Genomic DNA, 17,181 nt, shown 5'->3' with positions numbered 1-17,181 from the left:
GGTAACGKACTATATAAAGTGCAGATCTTTAATTTTTGTGTTTCATATACTGGCCATGATTTAAATATTATCTCATATAAAGCCGTGGTCGGAAGGGATAAGGCAGGCTAATGATGACCAATTATTTGATACTATTATTAATAATAATAACAATAACAATGATGCTAATCAACAACAACAATTTCCCAAAGTGCTAAAACAAGATACGAAAAACAACAAAATCTCTTAAAATTGTCAAAAAGGTCTTATGAGATATTCGTTATTGCCACTTATAGTACTCAGTTCCTCTAAATATGTTTTTGTTTAAATGGAGAGAAAAAATGAAAGCAGGAAAATGATCATCAAACTGAGAAAATACTTTTATCTATTACTCTATAATACACTCAAAGCATAGAATATCAACAAGAGGCAAATACAGGACTCAGAATTAAAACAAAAAAATACACAATTATCCACAGTATAAATTATAGTACTTCAAGGCACAAGACTATGTTAAATAGGCAGTCAACTTCTTCTCCAGAAGTGGACTTTTTGAATTTGTATCAAAGTTTACTCTGTTTTAATTTCAACTAGAATTAGCATTTATTAAATAAATAATAAATAATAATTTAAATAAAGATTAATCCWATACGTCAATGTTACCTATTACACAATTGACGCATAGGGATAGAAGTGTAGGGAGAAAATGAAAAGCAAATTGAATAATGACGTAAAAACGTAAATTCACTCGTTTGCTTGATATAATATTGCTTTTAAAAAGCAGTGATTTGGTGTGGGAAAGGGACAGTTTAAACAGCATTGTCAAAGCTACCATGTCTGAAATAGTTCAATCTAACATCGTGAAGCAGGGGGAGACATGAAGACATACAAATCTCTAGAAAAGTATACGGACAACTCTCCTTCACCAAAAGAAAACACGAGTCCTGGTAAGCTGCCACGTTCATTTATTTCCATAAATATATATATTTTTTTAAAGAATTGTTCTTTATTTCTTCTTCACTACATGCTATCACATCAAAAGTCTGTCTAGCTGTGTCCATGAAATTACATTCTATACCACTGGATATTTCTTTCATCAAATCCAATAGAAAAATGAGGGACTTATTACTTAATAACAGGCAAACATCACAATCAACTATAGGCTGGTTACATACTGAGTGAGAGTTGGGTCCAAACAGACGTTATAACCTGTTATATATTATATATATATATAACCTGTTATTAACCTTAACTCTCACTTAAGGAATGCAAGATCCTCGTTGTGAAATTGTAGCCTGGTCCCAGATCTGTTTGTTCCTAGGGTCGTTACGTTTTCAAGATGACACAAACAGATCTGGGACTAGGCTAGTAAATTGTTCAACCCACCCACTTCTTTCCTTAGAAATACAATGTTTTTAATCAAAGGCCACATCTGTCACACAATACAGTGTATAATGTAAATCCGCAAAGCAAGGCACTTGCCCTTAGATTGCAGCTCAGCTAGCCAGATTGGCAATGGTGTTCACTTGAACCTGATTCTACTGCAGAGTCAAACCATGCCTAGCTGTACTGGGTTTCCTCGGTTCCTTGCTGGAAAGGAAACAGAACCAGCAGAGTCCGGGTCAGTTCAGCCCTACAGAGTGAACCAGGTAATGGAGACATTGAGCTTCGATGCTGTCCGGGTCAGTTCAGCCCAACAGAGTGAACCAGGTAATGGAGACATTGAGCTTCGATGCTGTCCGGGTCAGTTCAGCCCTACAGAGTGAACCAGGTAATGGAGACATTGAGCTTCGATCCAGTCCTCAAGTCCACACTGATCACAATGACAGAATTTCAGGACATACAGTGCATTTGGAAAGTATTCAGACCCCTTGACTTTTTCAACATTTTGTTATGTTACAGCCTTATTCTAAAATGTATTAAATATTTACACACATTACCCCAAAATGACAAAGCGAAATCTGTTATATTTTTTATTTTAGCAAATGTATATATATATATATTTACATAAGTATTCAGACCTTTTGTTATGAGACTAGAAATTGAGCTCAGGTGCATCCTGTTTCCATTGATCATCCTTGAGATGTTTGTAAAACTTGATTGGAGTCCACCTGTGGTAAATTCAATTGATTGGACATGATTTGGAAAGGCACAGACCTGTCGATATTAGGTCCCACAGTTGACAGTGCATGTCAGAGCAAAAACCAAACCATGAGGTCGAAGGAATTGTCCGTAGAGCTCCGAGACAGGATTGTGTCGAGGCACAGATCTGGGGAAGGATACCCAAAAAGTTCTGCAGCATTGAAGGTCCCTAAGAACACAGTGGCCTCCATCATTTTTAAATGGAAGAAGTTTGGAACCACCAAGAGCTGGCTGCCCGCCCAAACTGAGCAATCAGGGAGAAGGGCCTTGGTCAGGGAGGTGACCAAGAACCCGATGGTCACTGTGACAGAGCTCTAGAGTTCCTCTGTGGCGATGGGAGAACCTTCCAGAAGGACAACCATCTCTGCAGCACTCCACCAATCAGGCCTTTATGGTAGAGTGGCCAGACGGAAGCCACTCCTCAGTAAAAGGCACATGACAGCCCGCCTGGAGTTTGCCAAAAGGCATCTAAAGGACTCTCAGACCATGAGAAACAAGATTCTCTGGTCTGATGAAACCAAGATTGAACTCTTTGGCCTGAATGCCAAGCGTCACATCTGGAGGAAATCTGGCACCATCCCTATGGTGAAGCATGGTGGTGGCAACATCATGTTGTAGGGATGTTTTTCAGGGGCAGGGTCTGGCTAGTCAGGATCGAGGGAATGATGAACGGAGCAAAGTACAGAGAGATCCTTGATGAAAACATGCCCCAGAGCACTCAGGACCTCAGACTGGGGCGAAGGTTCACCTTCCAACAAGACAACGACCCTAAGCACACAGCCAAGACAACGCAGGAGTGGCTTCGGGACATGTGTCTGAACGTCCTTGAGTGGCCCAGACTTGAACCCGATCGAACAACTCTGGAGAGACCTGAAAATATCTGTGCAGCAACGCTCCCCATCCAACCTGACAGAGCTTGAGAGGATCTGCAGAGAAGAATGGGAGAAACTCCCCAAATACAGGTGTGCCAAGATTATACCGTCATACCCAAGAAGACTCAAGGCTGTAATCGCTGTCAAAGGTGCTTCAACAAAGTACTGAGTAAAGGGTCTGAATACTTATGTAAATGTGATATTTCCGGGGGGGGGGTTTTCTTCCAGAAATGTCTAAAAACCTGATTTTACTTTCTCATTATGGGGTATTGTGACGTCATAATGGGGTATTGTGTGTAGCCTGATGAGGGGAAAAAACGATTTAATCCATTTTAGAATAAGTCTGTAACGTAACAAAATGTGGAAAAAGTCAAGGGGTCTGAATACTTTCCGAATTCACTGCAAGTAACCAATTTGTTTTTTCCATCCTACTTTTGCTATTTACTATATCCAATTTCTGCTTCATTTAAATATTAAAATTAAAAAATGAAAAGTGCATATTTTGCCTTCAAACTGCTGTAACGGACTGACCCTCCTCTAGCCTCCACCTCCAGGTTTCTAGACCAGCGGAGACATATTACTGAAGACTGAGTCCGAACCTGGTACTGGTTAAACCCTTTCACACTACGGAGCTGAGCTGAATCGCACTGCACTGACCTGGTTCCGCATCCATCATAGTTGCTGGAACTGTGCTGGAAATAATATCGGAGACAGCTCAGCTCAGTAGGGTGGGAAAGGGTATTTGTGTAGTGTAAGAGCTTCTTGTGATGATCTGCAGAGAGAGGGAGAGAGAAAGCGCTGGAGGGGAAGAGAGAGAGGGGGGTGGGGGAGAAAACAGAGAGAGGGGGGGAGAGCAAAGCGCTGGAAGGGGGAAGAGAGAGAGTGGGGTGGGGGAGAACGAGAGAGAGAGAGGGAGGAGAGAGCGCTGGAGGGGGAAGAGAGAGGGGGGCGGTGGGGGAGAACGAGAGAGAGGGGGGCGAGAAAGAGCCACTGGGAGTTCACTCAGTAAAACAGTCAACTTGTACCAAAACTTCCAAACTGCAACAATGCAGATGGTGGGATTATGTCAGGTTTTTTGATACACTAGACTTTTAACAGTTCTTTCTCCCCGCACTGTTGTGAATTTGAAGATATTACATAGCCCTTTGTGAGCAAGAGAGCTCGTATTATCCATTGTGCCCCTCCCTACCTGTCACTAGGGCAAGAGGCGAAGCAAGAGGAGAGGTATGGGCCATATCCAAACTATTGTTTGTCTACAATTTGTATTTTATTGAGGAGGAAAAAGCCTCCTCTAGTAGATATAGGACATATTCTCCAGGTGGAGACAGGGGGGGGTCTGAACTTTCACAGTTCTTACATCTGATCTACAGAAAGTCAAAAAAATTCCCGTGCAGATTTGTAAAAAATTATATATATGTTTTGTGACGGCTGGTGTTGTGCCAAAACTGAGTACTACTGTTTAAGGCAAACTACTGTAACAGGTCAACTCTACACAACATCCATACTGTCGTCACGATGTCCATTACAGAGAATTCCAGATTGAACATATTGTTGCATTAAAGTAATAATAATCTATACTATCATAATATGTTACAATGTAAAGAAGTCAATAACAAATAGATCTCTGGAGTTTTGACATGCAAGAATAAGTTATTTTTCAGATTCAAGACTGAGTACAGATTAGAAACAAGGTTTTCTGGTCAGGGCCGATTACGGTAAATTTATGGAATTGCTTCTTGTCACGTTCTGACCATAGTTCTTGTGTGTTTTACTTGTTTTTGTGTTGGTCAGGACGTGAGCTGGGTGGGCATTCTATGTTGTGTGTCTAGTTTGTCTGTTTCTATGTCTGGCCTAATATGGTTCCCAATCAGAGGCAGGTGTTTTGTGTTGTCTCTGATTGGGAATCATATTTAGGTGGCTTGTTTTGTGTTGGGGTTTGTTTCCTGTCTTTGTGTTCGTTTCACCAGAGAGGACTGTTTCGGTTTGCCACGTTTGTTATTTTTTGTATTTTGTTAAGTGTTCACGTTTTCGTCTTGTTTATTAAAGCATGTTGAACACGAGCTACGCTGCGTCTTGGTCCGATCCCTGCTACACCTCCTCTTCAGACGAAGAGCAGGAAGGCTGCCGTTACACTTCTGTGTGAGTGAGGGATTGAGTGTAGGGTAAAACTCATTAAAACATTTGTTATTGAGCCAGAAGAAAAAAAAGGCATGTTTTAAACTAATGTAATTAACTAATGTAATTAGCGAGACATTGTTAATGGGGTGAAACAAAACAGATTTAAAATTTTGCTTGTTGATCAACACACAAATTGTAGACTATTGTCTGCGTAGGAATGCCGACTTCTGCTCACTGCAGATTTGATTGAATACCAACCATACGTTTTAAATCTGACCGACTATGATGTCACTCTTCGCATGATTTCTTATCTAAAAACACTGGTAGGTTCTAGTTTCCTAAAACCCTCTATAGTGACCATGGAGTAGGTTCTAGCTTCCTTAAACCGCCTAAAACCACTAGCAGGTGTTATGCGTTTTGACTTCCTACCTGCGATTTTAAACTAAAGGAAAGCAATTAGTCTAACACAGCAAGTTTCATGAAGCCACGAGTACAGAAGATAATCCAGTTGCTGTGTTGACATTCATAGTGGCTGCGTCAAAACTGGAATATTTAATAATCAAATGCTCTATTTGAAATACATTTTTTAGAACAGGACTGAATAAAAAAAATAATAATAATGGTAGACTTGACTAAATGACGTCGCCACGAACAGTAGCGGAGATATTGAGATGATCAAGTATTGCTCTCACAAAGTATCTGCACATGTGTACTGGTTCAATTTTCCTCGGGACCAAAACAGTGGAGAAGTTGAGCCTCGCGCTTCAGCGTTCCTAGTTGTAGTGGAAATTGACCCACTATGCTGTCTACTTTTTAATTATTGACAACAACAAAAATTCCCCCCCAAACACAACAGACAACAACACAACTTCCTCCAGCGGGTTTGGTTATTTATATTGTCTTTGGGATGTCATTTGAGTATATAGAAAACTTTTGATACTTTAGGTATTGACAACAACAACAAAAAATTGGGGGGACGAATCTATGGAGCATTGGCTATTATAATGCCTGGGTCCAGTTGTGCTTTTAGCTTCCTGTCTGACTGTGGGGAAACAGTTCAATTTAGGAGAAACTGAGTACATGGACATTTTACCATCTCATTTGCATTATACTAGTAAAAAAAATAATAATACTGTTTTAATGATTGTTATTATATTATTTGCTTCTGTGTATTTGTGGGACTACAGTCAGCCTCCATTACATAAGTAAACGACGAGAAAAGGCATCAGTAGAATTGTAATTGTAATTGAACCTGTTTTCAGGAGCCAAACATTCATCAAACCACACGTCATTGGTGTATCTAGGCCTCTAAAACCCTGTGGTTTCATCACCTCAACCATCAGATAGGAAGTTATCGGTAGGCCTCTAAAACCCTGTGGTTTCATCACCTCAACCATCAGATAGGACGTTATCGGTAGGCCTCTAAAACCCTGTGGTTTCATCACCTCAACCATCAGATAGGAAGTTATCGGTCAGCATCAAGAGTGTTTTCGTTTCAAAGCTTCAGGAGGTAGTCCCAAATGATACCCTCTTCTCTATGTAGTGCACTACTTTTAGGGTTCTGGTCTAAAGTAGTGCACTACTTTTAGGGTCCTGGTCTAAAGTAGTGCACTACTTTTAGGGTTCTGGTCTAAAGTAGTGCACTACTTTTAGGGTTCTGGTCTAAAGTAGTGCACTACTTTTAGGGTCCTGGTCTAAAGTAGTGCACTACTTTTAGGGTCCTGGTCTAAAGTAGTGCACTACACTACTTTTAGGGTTCTGGTCTAAAGTAGTGCACTACATTTAGGGTTCTGGTCTAAAGTAGTGCACTACATAGGGAATAGGGTACCATTTGGGACGCATTGACATATTATAGGTTGAGGAAAACATATGTCACCTAAATGAATAGGCCTGGACTGTAGAGCGTGGACTGGAAACCGAGGCTTCATCCAAAATGGCACCCTAGTCCCTATACAGTGCACTACTTTAGACCAGAGCCCTATGGCACCATATTCCCTATACAGTGCACTACTTTAGACCAGAGCCCTATGGCACCCTATTCCCTATATATAGTGCACTACTTTAGACCAGAGCCCTATGGCACCCTATTCCCTATACAGTGCACTACTTTAGACCAGAGTCCTATAGAACCCTAGTCCCGATACAGTGCACTACTTTAGACCAGAGCCCTATAGAACCCTATTCCCTATATATAGTGCACTACTTTAGACCAGAGCCCTATGTCACCCTATTCCCTATATAGTGCACACTGTTTGACCAGGACCCTATAAGCAGTGCATTAAAATGGGGAATAGGGTGCCATTTTGGACTCACCCTGCATACTGCGGTAATAAGAAGATGCTACAACAGAAGCAGTGGCAGCTTGCATGGCATATGTATATTGTGAGGCCTCTATCCACGGAGCACAGAACAATTGGCAAGTCCACTTATAAATGGCCAGACAGGACATGTGCCTTGGTTTCAGGCAAATCCAGCCCTGTTTCAGTCCCATTTTCATAATGGTATCTTAAACCATGGATTCCATAGTTTCCGGCTGATGATGTATACAGGAAGTGTAGGTCCTCCACGTCCTGTAAGCTTTGAGCAAAGGATCATGGGTCGCAGTGGATGACTAACAGGTTTAAAGCAAAAACAAAAAACAAAACAATTACAAAACAATTTTTTTTAAAGGAAAAATGTATCAGGAAGCAATCTGTTGTGGGATGTCCATTAAGCTGCGTTATTTGTTTGTCAATAAACAGATAAACAGCCCAACCCACAGAAAGAACATCAACCAACAGCTGCCTTTTGTTTTTATGTACACATTTTCTGTTTGTTGTTTTCTTATAAAATCCACTGCTGCACTAAACGTCTCCTCTCTCCTTACAGACATGGGTCCTGCAATGCAGTCAACTAACCCTTTCAGTGACCGGTGTCCGAGACTCGACCGTTTCCTCCCGGCTAGGTCTGGGTACGGCTGAGACCGTGTCCTCCCGGCTAGGTCTGGGTACGGCTGAGACGGTCTCCTCCCGGCTGGGTCTGGGTACGGCTGAGACCGTGTCCTCCCGGCTAGGTCTGGGTACGGCTGAGACCGTCTCCTCCCGGCTGGGTCTGGGTACGGCTGAGACCGTCTCCTCCCGGCTGGGTCTGGGTACGGCTGAGACCGTCTCCTCCCGGCTGGGTCTGGGTACGGCTGAGACGGTCTCCTCCCGGCTGGGTCTGGGGACGACCAAGAAGGATACAATGTCTCTCAAATCCCTCCCTTCCACCGTCCCTGCTGCCATGTCCACTTGATGCTTGTTGGTCCTGGTGTCACCCATTCCCACCACTGCAGCTACCGGAGGCTTTGGACACCTGTCCTGTCTGACCTCCTCTCTCTCACCTCTGGCCGTGGTGGTGCTGGCCCGGCAGGGTCCCCTGGAGGTGCTCAGGTCCTGGGGCTCATTCTGCAGGAGTGCCCCTGGCCTCACCGAGGCCCTGGCTGTATGGGAGACTAGGCCCATAGTCAAGCCGGGGAAGTGATGGTGAGGGGGCCGCTGGGAGGGTGGGGGAGGAGGATCCTCCACTACACAGGAGTGACTGTGGCGACGGTGGCGATGGTGAAGGTGTTTGTGCGGCGTACGCTCTTTTCTCTTGTGGCTGTGACTCTTTGGGGTAGTGATGCTACTGCTGCTGCCGCCTCCACTGGCCCCACTATTAGACCCAACGCTGGCCCCACCACTGTCATCTGCAGTCAGCCCGGCAGTCACGGGACTGTCCTTGTGCATCCTCCCTGGACTCTTTGGCAGCTTCTGTACCTGATCCTTCTGTCCCTGATCCTTCTGTCCCTGATCCTTCTGTCCATGGTCCTTCTGTCCCTGATCCTTCTGTCCCTGATCCTTCTGTCCCTGATCCTTCTGTCCCTGATCCTTCTGTCCCTGATCCTTCTGTCCCTGGTCTGTCCTCTCTGCTGCCACCACCACCACAGCACTCCCTGCCCCGGCTATAGCTGGAATGTCTTTCGACTCCTCAACAGTTTCTCTGGTCTTGCGTTTCTTGATGGGTAGAGCGGTCTGCTGCACTGGCTTAGTGGAAGACTCCTTCTGAGCTTTCCTTTTGACTTCTGCGGCGACGATAGCAACCGCTGCGTAGGAGGAAGTACTGGAATCCGCCACCCCAACTGCCGCTGACACCAACCCTGGCTTACGCCCCCGCTTTTTCGGAGCAGTCTGCAGTTGTGTCTCCGCCTTCCTTTTCCGTCCAGGGCGCATCGTGGCGACTACGACCTGCGATGGCGGCTGCCCCGCCGCTTCAGATGCCTTGGATGCGCTGAAAGGCATTTTGACCAAGAGCCTCCCAGGACTCTTCTCCACCACACGCTTCATTGCCACGCCCTCCATGGCCAGGCGTAACTTCCCACTCCCCTTCGGCCGACCCCGGCCCCTTCCTGACGGTTTCATCACCTTGGGTTTCTTTGGGGGTCTCTTCTCGCGGCGGGAGGGACTGCCACGCCCGGTTACGGTGAAGTCGAAGTCGTTGGGGTCGGTGGCGGTGTCTCCTACCTTCTGGAAGTAGGCAATCAGCTCCACCTTGGAACGGAAGGCTTTCCCCTCTGGGCTGAAATACAGATCACAACGAACGTCCCGACTGTAAACGGATCTGTAAACCTCCTAACTGTTAATGGATCTGCAAACTTCCTTTCTGTAAACGGATCTGCAAACTTCCTAACTGTAAACGTCCTAACGGTAAACCGATCTGTAAATGTAATTTCTGTAAACGTCCTAACATTTAACATTTCTGTAATCGTCATTTCTGTAAACGGATCTGCAAACTTCCTAACTGTAAACGTCCTAACGGTAAACCGATCTGTAAATGTAATTTCTGTAAATGTCCTAACATTTAACATCTCTGTAATCGTAATTTCTGTAAACGGATCTGTAAACGTCCTTTCTGTAAAGATACAGTTGAAGTCGGAAGTTTACATACTCTTAGGTTGGAGTCATTAAAACTAGTTTTTCAACCACTCCACAAATTTCTTGTTCACAAACTATAGTTTTGGGAAGTCGTTTAGGACATCTACTTTGTGCATGACACAAGTAATTTTTACAACAATTTTTACAGACAGATTATTTCACTTATAAGTCACTGTATTACAATTCCAGTGGGTCAGAAGTTTACACACACTAAGTTGACTGTGCCTTTAAACAGCTTGGAAAAATTCCAGAAAATTATGTCATGGCTTTAGAAGCTTCTGATAGGCTAATTGACATCATTAGAGTCAATTGGAGGTGTACCTGTGGATGTATTTCAAGGCCTACCTTCAAACTCAGTGCCTCTTTGCTTGACATCATGGGAAAATCAAAAGAAATCAGCCAAGACCTCAGAAAAAACATTGTAGACCTCCACAAGTCTGGTTCATCCTTGGGAGCAATTTCCAAACGCCTGAAGGTACCACGTTCATCTGTACAACCAATAGTTCACACGTATAAACACTATGAGACCACGCAGCCGTCATACCGCTCAGGAAGGAGATGCATTCTGTCTCCTAGAGATTAATGTACTTGGTGCGAAAAGTGCAAATCAATCCCAGAACAACAGCAAAGGACCTTGTGAAGATGCTGGAGGAAACAGGTACAAAAGTATCTATATCCACAGTAAAACGAGTCCTATATCGACATAACCTGAAAGGCCGCTCGGCAAGGAAGAAGCCACCGCTCCAAAACCGACATAAAAAAGCCAGACTACGGTTTGCAACTGCACATGGGGACAAATATCATACTTTTTGGAGAATTGTCCTCTGGTCTGATGAAACAAAAATAGAACTGTTTGGCCAAAGGGGGAGGCTTGCAAGCCGAAGAACACCATCCCAACCGTGAAGCACGGGGGTTGCAGCATCATGTTGTGGGGGTGCTTTGCTGCAGGAGGAACTGGTGCACTTCACAGAATAGATGACATCATTAGGAAGGAAAATGATGTGGATATATTGAAGCAATATCTCAAGACATCAGTCAGGAAGTTAAAGCTTGGTTGCAAATGGGTCTTCCAAATGGACAATGACCCCAAGCATACTTCCAAAGTTGTAGCAAAATGGCTTAAGGACAACAAAGTCAAGGTATTGGAGTGGCCATCACAAAGCCCTGACCTCAATCCTATAGAAAATGTGTGGGTAGAACTGAAAAAGCGTGTGCGAGCAAGGAGGCCTACAAACCTGACTCAGTTACACCAGCTCTGTCAGGAGGAATGGGCCAAAATTCACCCACCTTATTGTGGGAAGCTTGTGGAAGGCTACCCGAAACGTTTGACCCAAGTTAAACAATTTAAAGGCAATGCTACCAAATACTAATTGAGTGTATGTAAACTTCTGACCCACTGGGAATGTGATGAAAGAAATAAAAGCTGAAATAAATCATTCTCTCTACTATTATTCTGACATTTCACATTCTTAAAATAAAGTGGTGATCCTAACTGACCTTAAGACATGGAATTTTTACTCGGATTGAATGTCAGGAATTGTGAAAAACTGAGTTTAAATGTATTTGGCTAAGGTGTATGTAAACTTCTGACTTCAACTGTAAGTGTGGTGAAATACTAGGTGGGCAAGTACCAGTATGAACTGAGCAAATATCTCCAGATTCAGAAAAATACACTTCGGAAAGAATTCAGACCGCTTGAACTTTTTCCACATTTTTTTTAGGTTACAGCCTTATTCTAAAATGCATTACAATTTTTAACAACTTTTTTAACTCATCAATCGACACACAATAACCCATAATGACGAAGCAAAAACAGTTTTTTACATATTTTTGTTAATTTATTAAAAAATAAAAAAACTGAAAAATCACATTTACTTAAGTATTCAGACCCTTTACTCAGTACATTGTTGAAGCACCTTTGGCAGCGATTACAACCTTGATTCTTCTTGGGTATGACGCTACAAGCTTGGCACACTTGTATTTGGGGAGTTTCTCCCATTCTTCTCTGCAGAACCTCTCAAGCTCTGTCAGGTTGGATGGGGAGCATCGCTGTACAGATATTTTCAGGTCTCTCCAGAGATGTTCGATCGGGTTTAAGTCCAGGCTCTGGCTGGGCCACTCAAGGACGTTCAGACACTTTTCCCAAAGCCACTCCTACATTGTCTTGGCAGTGCTTAGGGTCGTTGTCCTGTTGGAAGGTGAACCTTTTCTCCAGTCTGAGGCCCTGAGCGCTCTGGAGCAAAGATCTCTCTGTACTTTGCTCTGTTCATATTTGCCTCAATCCTGACTAGTCTCCCAGTCCCTGCCGCTGAAAAACATCACCACAGCATGATGCTGTCACCAACATGCTTCACCATAGGGATGGTGCCAGGTTTCCTCCAGACCTGACACTTGGCATTCAGGCCAACGAGTTCAATCTTGGTTTCATCAGACCGGAGAATCTTGTTTTTCATGGACTGATAGTCTTTTGGTGCCTTTTGGCAAACTCCAAGCGGGCTGTCGTGTGCTTTTTAATGAGCAGTGGCTTCTGTCTGGCCACTACCATAAAGGCCTGATTGGTGGAGTGCTGCAGAGATGGTTGTCCTTCTGGAAGGTTCTCCCATCTCCACAGAGGAACTCTAGATCTCTGTCAGAGTGACCATCGGGGTCTTGGTCACCTCCCTGACCAAGACTCTTCTTCCCCGATTGCTCAGTTTGGCCGGGCAGCCAGCTCTAGGAAGAGTCTTGGTGGTTCCAAACTATTCCCCATTTAAATGTTTTGGTATCCTTCCCCAGATATGTGCCTTAACACAATCCTGTCTCTGAGCTCTACGGACAATTCCTTCAACCTCATAGCTTGTTTTTTGCTCTGACATACACTGTCAACTGTGGGACCTTATATAGACAATTGTGTGCCTTTCCAAATCATGTCCAATCAATTGAATTTACCACAGGTGGACTCCAATCAAGTTGTAGAAACATCTCAAGGATGATCAGTGGAAACATGATGCACCTGAGCTCAATTATGAGTCTCATAACAAAGGGTCTGAATACTTATGTAAATAAGTTTTTTTATTTTTTTTTATAGATTTGCAAAAATGTCTAAAAACCTGTTTTTTTACGCTGCCATTATGGGTTACTGTGTGTAGATCACCAAGGAATTGTTTTTATTAAATCCATTTTAGAATACGGCTGTAACGTAACAAAATGTAGAAAAAGTCAAGGAGTCTGAATACTTTGTGAAGTGTAATCCATCTTTGTATTTCCATCAACCTCAAAACAGTCCTGAAAAACACTCTCTTTGGTTCAGTCACATTAAACCAGTCTTGTAAAACACTCTCTATGGTTCAGTCACATTAAACCAGTCTTGTAAAACACTCTCTATGATTCAGTCACATTAAACCAGTCTTGTAAAACAATTTCTATACGGTTCAGTCACATTACAATATCAATGAGGGACGAAACAGACAAGATTTTGTTCGCTACTTCCAGCAAAATATTTAATATCACATCTCTGTATCATATCTCTCTGTATTATATTTAATATGATCATATCATGACATTATTTCAGATATGCTTTTGAGAGACAATTCTTGATATGGCTCTCTCTCATAGCCTACTCACTTCATCAAGTAGACGTCAAACTTTCCGGCGGACCGCCCAGACTTGCGTTGTTTGAGTTTACGTGTCCAGCCCTGGGGCAGAGAGGGGTCGTCGTAGAGCGGACCACAGTCTCTGATGATGGACCTCCTCTGTTTGGGCGAAGCAGGGGACTCAAATAGACCCGAGGCCTCACCAACTGCAGTAACCATGGGTTCCGAGGGCCCCGCCTCAACCAGCTGCGGCTGGTCTTGTTCTACACTGGGCTGCTGGACTGGAGGACGAGGAGGGGAGAACATAGTGGTGGTGGATGAAGACTCCAGCCTCTCCTTCTCCATATCCCTCCGCTCCAGCCTCACCTTCTTGGGCTTGCTGTGTGTCTTAGGGTCCTTGTCGTTGGAGCTCTGAGTCTGGTTGGCATCTTCACTCTTTTCCTCACTGCTGTGGAAGACAATGTTAGTCATGAGGGGGAGAGGCAGAGCAGAGGCATGGTCTCAGCTCATCAGACCAGAGAATATGAAGAATGGCTGTCTGTTGCTAGGGTTGACAACAACAACAAAAAATGTACTGTAAATTTCAATAAATTCCCTGGTTTTCCCAAAATCCCAGTTTGAGGATTCCCGGAATCTGGAGGGAATAAGCAGGGAATCCGTTGTCCTCCAACCAAGTTTTTTTGGGGGGGAAAACCAGGGAATTTATTGAAAGTTCCAAGAATTTTGCAAACTTATCTTCAATGCCGATAAGAGTACAACATGCTTTTAAACAAAAAGTCACAGATAAAGTTACAAACCTCAGCTTGCTCCCAACCTACTCACTACCTATTTACAAAGGTCGTAAAAAAAACATTTTGGGAAAGAATATTGTGTTGTGCTGTTTCTTCACATAGTGAAATATATATATATATATATATATGGCATTAAGGACAAAACCTTCAGTCTGCCTGAACTTGACTGAACCATATTCTATAAGCACCGTTCCTATAGCAGGCATACTGAATGACGCAACCAGACAGAGAAGCCACTAGGCAAGAGATGTCAATGGTTCGAATATTTTCAACTGCACATGGTCGGTCCACATTACACACAAGCATCTTACATCTTATCATTATTCTGATCTACACAACAGTAAAAGTAGACGTAGCCTACAGCAGCAGCTACATCACAATATGCTAATCACTTCAACCTAACTGACTAATTGTAATGCATATAAAGAATATTTACAATACATTTTTGGGGGGGTATAAATTGTCCTATGTAGAATATCTCCATACCAGATGCCAGTGTAGTGAAAATACGGAGGCATTATTTTCACGGTACATCAATATACTTTTCTACGACTGCTATATCATACTCAGTCCTTCATGCAATTAAAGCAATACCTTAACATTATTTGTTATTCTAGAAAAATGGGCCAACTCATGTCAGCTAACTCTAGTATTTAGCTAGATGATAACAGTCGTCATAACCAAACAAACATTTTTCTATGTAAAGAAAATAAATAAAAATGGTTTTACGTCATAACAACACTGTAAAATGACATGTGGCTATTCTGTCGCAAAATTACCACGTCAAATGGCCACATATGTAACCGGATGACGCTACATCCTATCCAGCTATTTAGCCAGCAAGCCAAATTGGTTATGAGGGTGGAGGATGTGGACAAAATAGAGTGCAAACACAAGAACACAACTGGATATATTTTTGTTGACAGTAAATATATTTACAAATCTACAGGCTGTGTTTTCAAAGGTCAGAAAATGACCCACACACCCCCACACACACGACAGCAATCTAACTGAGACCATTTCCTTGCTCATCTATGATCTGCTAAAGTAGGGGAATACTTATTTATGTATAATTTGGTGACGTATTCAGAACGCCTCTTTCAGTAAGCTTGCCTGCTGACCAGTTCATAACAAAAATACAAGGCATTACTTTAGCTAAATACAGCAATACATTTTAAACGACTTGAACATTCATCTAACTCGACATTGAAATGGTGAATACATGTAATTCACACTTACAGTCTCTCGTCTCCGCTCTCTACGGCGGCCATTTTTTATTTAAATAAATAATTGTATAAAAATTCTCAAAACATCTCATGGGTACCTCTCACCCCTGCCTCAATTTCAYTGCCGTCAGTTGCGTATTCACGCGAGATCCGTGAAACAGGTTTCATAAGACCCATTGCATGAGCCCTTGGATCTCGCGAGAGCAGTTGTCTTACCCTGTAAATGGTTGTGAACACTGAGATGGGGCCACTATCTCCATCTGCAGCAAATACACATGACACACACCATCAAAACACATCCAGGCTTGGAGTTTATAATTTGATGGGTGGTGGAGGTGGAACTGTCACCAGATAATCCCCACTATTGCTTTCCTGGACAATTTGTCTTCAGAACAAATGTGCATTTGTCTTACCACTTAGGTCATAGTAATAGATCTGGTATAATAGTTTTCAATAGAAGTTGTACCTCTGCTCTGGTTTTAGGCGTGGACAGCCCGACGCCATTCATAGACCCGAAATGCATTTGGCGCCTATTGATTAACGTATCTTCTTCCCAGGGAACTTTTATTAAGAGCCCCGACACTCTGAACGTGAACACGCATCGCTCGCGGTACGGTTTTGGAAACATTCGGAACGTATCTTTCATATCAGTGAGAATTTGTTAAAAAAAATWAAAACATTTAAAAAGGTTTTATTACTACACACCTTTATAGGGTTAAGGTTATTGTTCCCACACTGTCATATCCATGTTACAGCTGGTGTTTAGGGAAGACAGAGCTGACAACCTGTGCTAATTAGCTATCTTCCATGCTCTGAACACCTGCGCGTAATTGGAAGAAGGCGGCCAGAAACATGTTGTAACTGAAAAATACTGTTGGCTGCAACTGACATAAAGCAAGTTAAAACAGTGTATATTTTGCATTTGTGAAATTATTTTAATGTAATATGAAAGTAAAGGGATTTATGCTTTTTTGAGGGGGGGTGGCAGGTAGCTTAGTGGTTAGAGTGTTGGACTAGTAACCGAAAGGTTCCAATTTCGARTCMCCGCGCTGACAAGGTGAAAATCTGTCATTATGTCCCTGAACAAGGCAGTTAACCCACTGTTCCCCGGTAGGCTGTCATTGAAAATAAGAATTGGTTCTTAACTGACTTGCCGAGTTAAATAAAGTTAAAATAAAMATATGTTTCTAGAACCATATTCCAATTGAGAATCAATTCACATTTAGATGGAGTTTTTTGGCTGTTTAAGATGACAGAGCCAGTCTACCTCTTGAAATAACATATGAAGCGACTTTGAGCAGTGCTGTACCGGTTGCCACCGATATTTCTGTGTACAGCGCTTTCTGTGAAAGGCGCAAAAAATCAATTGCTTGACACTCCCTACAAGTGCTGGTTGTCCTGATTTATATGCGCTATTACACAAGTCATGTCTCTGAACGTCTGTTAATGTCTAATTGCCTTGTCACATATAAATTATGTCCTGAATGATTCTTTTTGGGGGGGGGGGTTGCCTGGTGATTTATTATTAAATGTTTTTCATTGTATTCACA

General features: G+C 42.8%; 1 protein-coding gene across 1 annotated transcript; it reads right to left on the bottom strand.

Moving 5' to 3' along the window:
* Window positions 1–7,788: 7,788 nt before the first annotated feature.
* Window positions 7,789–15,736, bottom strand: LOC112072307 (methyl-CpG-binding protein 2-like). The gene is made up of 4 exons (XM_070439738.1): window positions 15,645–15,736; window positions 13,646–14,062; window positions 8,333–9,686; window positions 7,789–8,116 (listed from the first exon to the last, which is right to left on the bottom strand). Exons 1-4 carry the CDS (start codon window positions 15,674–15,676, stop codon window positions 8,000–8,002), a joined length of 1,920 nt encoding a protein of 639 aa, XP_070295839.1. The 5' UTR covers window positions 15,677–15,736; the 3' UTR covers window positions 7,789–7,999.
* Between the last annotated feature and the right edge of the window lie 1,445 nt (window positions 15,737–17,181).

This window comes from Salvelinus sp. IW2-2015, unplaced genomic scaffold (assembly GCF_002910315.2).
Source record: "Salvelinus sp. IW2-2015 unplaced genomic scaffold, ASM291031v2 Un_scaffold1887, whole genome shotgun sequence".
In the NCBI taxonomy this organism is placed as follows: domain Eukaryota; kingdom Metazoa; phylum Chordata; class Actinopteri; order Salmoniformes; family Salmonidae; genus Salvelinus; species Salvelinus sp. IW2-2015.
The sequence above is the reverse complement of the archived record's forward strand: the minus strand, read 5'-3'. Positions and strand labels throughout refer to the sequence as shown.

Excerpts from the sequence above, each read along its gene's own strand:
- LOC112072307 (XM_070439738.1), bottom strand. The coding sequence starts at position 15,676 with ATGGCCGCCGTAGAGAGCGGAGACGAGAGACT. Across the intron at positions 14,063-15,644 it reads GAGAGCGGAGACGAGAGACT|CAGTGAGGAAAAGAGTGAAG; the intron begins GTAAGTGTGAAT and ends TGTCTTCCACAG. Across the intron at positions 8,117-8,332 it reads GGAGGGATTTGAGAGACATT|GAGACCGTCTCAGCCGTACC; the intron begins GTATCCTTCTTG and ends CCCAGCCGGGAG.